This window comes from Lathyrus oleraceus, chromosome 6, assembly GCF_024323335.1.
Source record: "Lathyrus oleraceus cultivar Zhongwan6 chromosome 6, CAAS_Psat_ZW6_1.0, whole genome shotgun sequence".
In the NCBI taxonomy this organism is placed as follows: domain Eukaryota; kingdom Viridiplantae; phylum Streptophyta; class Magnoliopsida; order Fabales; family Fabaceae; genus Lathyrus; species Lathyrus oleraceus.
In genome coordinates, this window is record NC_066584.1 from 10136477 (window position 1) to 10143350 (window position 6874).

The 6874-nt window shown below is 33.5% G+C and overlaps 1 protein-coding gene across 2 annotated transcripts; it reads left to right on the plus strand.

Moving 5' to 3' along the window:
• The first annotated feature begins 2447 nt into the window (after positions 1-2447).
• Positions 2448-6113, plus strand: LOC127093007 (uncharacterized). 2 transcript variants are annotated; one of them, XM_051031902.1, is made up of 13 exons: positions 2448-2464; positions 2917-3201; positions 3288-3593; positions 3685-3801; positions 3937-4242; positions 4337-4594; positions 4684-4755; positions 4836-5083; positions 5175-5363; positions 5454-5564; positions 5649-5730; positions 5819-5914; positions 6014-6113. In XM_051031902.1, the coding sequence occupies exons 2-13, from the start codon at positions 2917-2919 to the stop codon at positions 6110-6112; spliced, it is 2169 nt and encodes a 722-aa protein (XP_050887859.1). In that variant the 5' UTR covers positions 2448-2464; the 3' UTR covers position 6113. The 2 variants fall into 2 exon arrangements, with proteins under 2 accessions (XP_050887859.1, XP_050887858.1); XM_051031901.1 differs by lacking the exon at positions 2448-2464 and adding an exon at positions 2616-2819.
• The last annotated feature ends 761 nt before the right edge of the window (positions 6114-6874 follow it).

Consider the following 6874-nt stretch of genomic DNA (forward strand, 5'->3'; position numbering starts at 1 on the left):
TACTCTTATTTTATTGTTGTTGCAATCTTATCATTCCAAAATGAAATCAATATCCTGAAATCAAAATAGTTATTATTGTAGTTTTTTAAGGTTGCGGGCAGGTTTTGAATCATCACTTCCTAAATGGTTGCGGGCAGGTTTTGTATAAACCCAGTTTTTTAAGGACCAAAGAATTGTACGAAGTTAAATCATTTTTGTTGCTGGACTTATTTCTCACAATTTTAACTAAAATTGTGAATCTTTTGTTTCAATATCTTTTGTTGCATTAAACCTTACTGTATCAATTGCAATTAATTTCAACATTTGGTAGTATTCATTACTATATTTTAAAACAAATGAGGTTCTGGTATTTCTTTTACATGGTTTATGTATTTTGGTTAAATAATCATTTATTATAAAGGTTAATATTTACGCTTTTATACCTCAAATTAGTAACAGATTGGAAAATTTCATCCATTACTAAATAAATATATTTTTATTTCTTATGTCCAAAATCTCAATGATAAATGGAATGTTTATTCATAACATTAACAATGGAATGTTTATTATATATAATATATCAATAAATTGTAAAAATATTTTTGTATTATACTTTTTGATTATTTCCTTAATATAGTATACAAAAAAATTAAGCAAATTATATTACTATAAATTAATAATGTTTTACTTTATTATGTCTCAAACTTGAAAAGTTATTTGTGGAAATTTTTTGAACCCATTTATTGATCATTTAACATCCATTACATTAAAAAAAACTTTTATGCAATATAAACAAAAAAAATCACTACGCCAAAACAGGTTTTTGGCAGCGCCCCTTAGACAGCGCTTTTCTCCAAAAGCGCTGCTACACGGTAAAAAAAAATAAAAATAAGGAAACTGAATACGTAGATGGCTTAAAGCGCTGCTAAATGGATGGTCTTAGACAGCGCTTTTTAAAAGCGCTGCTAAATGGCCTACCTTAGACAGCGCTTTTGAGAAGGTCCACCTTATACAGCGCTTCTCCCAAAAGCGCTGTATAAGGCCTTAAAATTATTTAAATTAATCACAACAAAAGCGCTGTATAAGGCCTACCTTATACAGCGCTTTTGACAAGGTCACCTTATACAGCGCTTCTCCCAAAAGCGCTGTCTAAGGCCTTTTAAATTCTTAAAAAAAGCGCTGTATAAGGCCTACCTTATACAGCGCTTTTAGAAGCGCTGCTATTGACCCCTCCTGTGCCAGCGCTTTCCTTCAAAGCGCTGTCTAAGGCCATTTTAATTTGTGAGCTTAGCCAGCGCTTTTCATAAAAGCGCTGTCTAAGGCCTTATTTACCAAATTTTTTTTTTAGTAAATTATAATATATGAATTCATTCAGTACGTTAAGACCCATTTTGTTTCCCTCGCTCCCACAACCTTCTTCTCACTGCGTTCATACTCGTTGCGTTCATCATCACTGCTTCTCCCAAAACCTCCATTCTTGATTCCTGCGTTCATCACTCACTTCGTTCATCACCGTTTACATTTTTGTAAGTGCATTTTCTGTTCGTTTCATCTTTCTTTATTTAGGGCAGTTTATTAGTGATAAAGGTTTGCTTCTGGGTTGATTCTTTTGTGGTTCATGTGTTAGGGCAGTTGATTCTCTTGTGTTAGGGCAGTTGATTCTTTTGTGTGTTAGGGCAGTTGATTCTTTTGTGGTATGTTAACAAATGTATATATTTTTGATATTAATCACCATGTCAAAGGGAGATGGTTTGTGTTAGCTTCCATTAGGTTTCTATTATACTGATGATGAATTGTAGCAAGTGTTAAATGTGATTGTTAGCATTGGCGTGTAAGTTGGATAGGATTAGATAGAACTGTTAAAGGGAGATGGTGTTAGTGTTAATGAAATAGTTAATTAGTGTGGTTAGTGTTAGAATGAAAAACTGAAATGCAAGTTTAGAAAATGCAGGTCAGCTGTTAGACAGTTAAAGAAAGGCTAGCTTGTTAGAATGGGAATGATGTGAGTCAAAGTTAATTGAATGGAACTGCATTGACTTGGCTTGTGATTTTACCTTGTTGAATTGTTTTTTTTCTGATGCCATGAAACTGAACTGATTAAACTTGAATTATGTTGGACTGCTGAACTATATTGCACATTTGAACTACACTTGTTATTTGCTTGAATGTGTTGGACTGGTTTGGAAAATATTTTGCTAAGTTGGATTGGTATTAAATTGGTTTTTGACAATGCTGAACTAGTTTTCTCTAACAAAGTCACTGATGATAGCGGTGTCGATCAATGTGATATTGATGTTGAGAATGAGTCATGCATTAGACGGAATGAGTTGAATAGAAATGATGAAGTTGATGATCTTATACCGGATGAGTCATATATAAGAAACGATCATAATGAGGGAATTTGGATCAATTCATCCGTACGCATTGCTAAGAAACAAGTGATTAATATTCCAACAAAGAAAAGAAAGAGATGTTAGTGACTTAGGTAAATTATCCATGGTTTCTTTATTCTTTTGTTTTCAATTGCTTTGATTATAAGTTATATCTGATAATGCATGATTTCATTATATTTTTGTTTTCAATTGCTTTGATTATAAGTTATATCTGATAATGCATGATTTCTTTATATTTTTGAATCGTGATGAGTTTTAATGCATGTGATTAATGAAAATAGACTTTCTCCACGATTCCGGAGCCAATGGTATACTTTGTTTTTCGATTCGGACAACTTTTTCCCTGATTTTACTGTTGCTGTACTGTTACAAAAAACATGCTTCCACTCGGAATTTGGACGAATCGAGTTCATTTTTGAGTCCTTTGGCCCGTTTGTAGGCTACCATGTAATTTTCGTCCAATTCAATACACTTTGACTTTGACACTTACTTGATTTGTATTCATATTTGCTTAATATTGTGTTTATGTTTTTCTTTATTACAGATGGCTAGTAACGAGGATCACCCACATGGTGATGAGACCGTTGGTGGTGCGGAAAGGGAAATTAAACGTGGAATAACGGTTATGAAGAAAGTTATTCGAGATAGAGATCGAGGCGTTTTAATAAAAGTGCATTGGAACGAAGGTGGACAACTAATTGAGCCTAACGGTTCAACATTGACAAGTTTTATTGGTGCATTGGTAAGGAATGAAGTTCCAATTACTTGTGATAATTGGAGAAATAAACAATTGAACGAAGCTAAAGACAAAATATGGAGTGAGATAAAGGTACCATATGTGATGTTATTTGTTTTTAATGACGATTATGTCTTTAAATTAATTGTACTAACGCAATGTGTGTATGTTTTTCGTAGAGGTGTTTCGACATCGAAGAAAACAGAAGAGATCATTGTCTCAAATTGGCCGGAAAGTTACTAAGAGGGTTTAGAACCTTTTTATCAACCACCTTTCTTAGGGATACGGAAGGTACTTTTGTTGATGCAGAGCTTCCATCTAAATATGCAAGTTTGATTTCACCTAAAGAATGGGAAACGTTTAAATCCAAACGAAAAACCCAAGAATTTAAGAGTGTAAGTGAAACAAACCGGCAAAGAGCATCAAGTCCGGCGTATCCCTATAGAAAAGGGCGTGTTGGATATGGACGCTTAGAGCAGTCTATAGTAAGTATCTATAAATTGCATTGATATACTTGTTATATTTGATCATATTTTGTCATGAGTTATATTTGATCATATTATGCTTAATGTGTAGTTAACAAAGGAGAATAGTTCTGAAACATCTCTTCCGGCACATGTTTTGTGGAAGGAAGCCCGTGTCGGTAAGGATGGAAAGATTAAAGAAGACGTTCAACAAATATTTGAGAAATGTGTAAGTATAGCATTATTTAAGACAATAACACTTTGACTTTGACACTTTTGAATCGTCCAATTTCGAACACTTTGACTTTGACACTTACTTAAGACAATAACATTACTATTGTGTGTATGTTCATATGATTTTCAGGAGACTCTATCTCAATCTATAGTTCCATATGAAGACACTGATTGCAGGAGCATACTGAGTCGAGCATTAGATGTTCCCGAGTATTCTGGTCGGGTGAGGGGCAAGGGATTTGGGATCACTCAAAAATCCTTGAATATTAAAAAACAAAAGACTCCTAGCAATAAAGAACTGCAGCAAACTTTGGAAGCATTAAAAGCTGAAGTTCTTGAATTAAGAAAGGAAAGAGAAAGAGATCGAGCAGCGGGTTTTAAAGATACTAGTGACAAAGATAGTATCAATTGTAATTTTCAACCGACTATTCCAGAGGTAATTATATATCTTATTATGAAATTAAATTAGCTTAATTTATTTAATTGTCATATATACACATTAAAAATGTCATATTTATTATTGGTTTTAGGGCATTTCACCTTGTCACCTCTACTTAGCGAGACCGACTTATCGGATGGTTGGCAAGGGGAAAGTTCATAACAATTTGGGTGAATTACTTCACACTAAACCGCTCCCTACTGGATCTTTGAAAGTCTCGGTTGATATTGCTTTGGAGAAGGATGCGTTATTACCACATCCTGACGATGTTTCGGATGCAACTTTATTGGGAGATGCCATAGGTTCATTTGTTGCATGGCCGACAGACCTCATTATCGTAGGATATGAGGTATGCTTAAAACCATTATGAACCTTTAGGTATTCAAATTTTTTACGCGCATTTTACGTACACATTTTTTACATGTTAATGTTAATTAGACTCCCACAAAATCCAAAGCAAAAGATAAGGGGATTGCGCGGGAAATCGAGTCAGTTGCATCGCAAAAAGAGGTACATCACAATTATATGCTATTTAGATTCCTATTAATTCGTCATCTTACACTTCACCTTACTAATTATATGATATTTAGATTCCTGTTGCTAAGAAGACTGAAATTTCCAAGAGGACCGGGGCTAAAAAGAAAAATCCTTCCAAGTATAGAGCGTGCCTCCATACATATTTAGAAACGACAGATATTTCGGATGGATGTGTTCGTTTAATACCTATGGATGGAGCTATTTTTGGTTTTGAGTATGCCGAGCCATTGGGTAAAGAGGATTTTGATCAAATTTTGTATCATACGCAATTAAGCGTTGGTGTTATCAACACATACATGAGGTATATCCGATCTACTTTGTTTAAATTCTTGAACAAGTTATTTACTCGTTTCATATGAATAGTCTAAATGTTAATGATGTTTTTATATAAGGTATTTATATGACAAATTGATGGGTCCGCGTGGGTTGGAGCAAAGATTCTCATTCTTAAATCCCATGAAAACGAACTTAACCGAAATGATAAGAAAACCAGATGAAGTCAGGACGTATGTAGTCGAGCGCTTTATGGCCGACACAGATAGAGAAAAGTTGTTCTTTTTACCGTTTAATACCGGCGACGGGTTAGTTCTTCAATCTAAATTCATCTGTTATAATTTTTCATATTTTGACGTCGTGTAGAAAGTTTCCATCTAACATTTGTTTTATTACAGTGGACATTGGTTGTTGGTCGCGATAAATCCTTTTAAAGAAATTGTGTATTATTTGGATTCTTTACACAAGGATTGGACAACATACCCTGCTATGAAGACGATAGTTGACACGTAAGTGCAAATAATCCAATATTCGTGTGTATACTTATTTATTTATGTGAATTGTTCTAAATATTCGTTTATATTTCATTATAGCATTATACAAACTGTTCGAGCACAAAGAAAAATTCAAGTACCAAAGAGAAAAGCCAATAACATTACATGGAATAGAGTGGAGGTATATTAATTATCACAATTTTGATTATATTAGTGATGACACATGATAAAACTTAGGATATTTATCCATATTGTTTTTCCATGTGTAGTGTCCTCGACAGCGTAATAATATAGATTGTGGATATTACACGTTGAGGTTTATGAAAGAAACTCTTCTTATGGATCGAACAGATATTCCATCTGATGTATGGATTTCTAACTTATGAGTTATTTTCATATTTAACACATATTTCTCATAATTAAATAGATTTAACTAAATCATACTATGTTATATTATTATGTAGTACTTTGATGAATATAGATGTGCTTATTACTCAAAAGATCAGTTGGATGAAATTAAAGAGGAATTGTGTCAATTCATTATCGAGCTACAGGTTTTGTGAGGTATTGAACTCTTACTTTAATTTTGAATGTGATCTGAATAACTTTGAGTGAATTCCATTTGCTTACTACAATCTTTATTTGGTGTTGTTTCAGGTTATATAGCATATTTAGAAGATAGAACTAGAATGTGTTGAAATACATTTTGATTAGCATTTTTGGAGGTTATTAGAAATGTGTAGATTTTTTGTAAAGGCAAACATTTTCAAGTATATATATAAATACTCAAAAAACTGCTGAAATTAGAAGTATATTGTGTTGAACTATAATGTGTTTATAATGCATATAGATTTTCAAGTATATGTGCATATTCAGAAGATAGAGCTACAATGTGTTGAACTATAAGGTGCATATAGATTGGATTCAAGCTCCAATTTATGAAAATCTGCTGAAATTTGCAATTTACAGGTGCTAAATAATGTGGTGAAAACGTATAAAAAGATCCTCCAAAATTTGGAGTCTTAGACAGCGCTTCTAGGCAAAAAGCGCTGGTAAAGGCATTTTAATTTTGACCTTAGACAACGCTTTTATCAAAAAAGCGCTGGCATAGGTGGTTAATTCAACAAAATATAGTGTAAAAAAGCGCTGGCATAGGGTGGGCTATACCAGCGCTTTTTCTGTAAAAGCGCTGGTATAGCCCACCCTATGCCAGCGCTTTTTTACACTATATTTTGTTGAATTAACCACCTATGCCAGCGCTTTTTTGATAAAAGCGCTGGCATAGGGGGGTTTAGACAGCGCTTTTTCAGTAAAAGCGCTGTCTA

Excerpts from the sequence above, each read along its gene's own strand:
- LOC127093007 (XM_051031901.1), top strand. The coding sequence starts at position 2,631 with ATGCATGTGATTAATGAAAATAGACTTTCTCCACGATTCCGGAGCCAA. Across the intron at positions 5,084-5,174 it reads GTTATCAACACATACATGAG|GTATTTATATGACAAATTGA; the intron begins GTATATCCGATC and ends TTTTTATATAAG. Across the intron at positions 5,364-5,453 it reads CCGTTTAATACCGGCGACGG|TGGACATTGGTTGTTGGTCG; the intron begins GTTAGTTCTTCA and ends GTTTTATTACAG.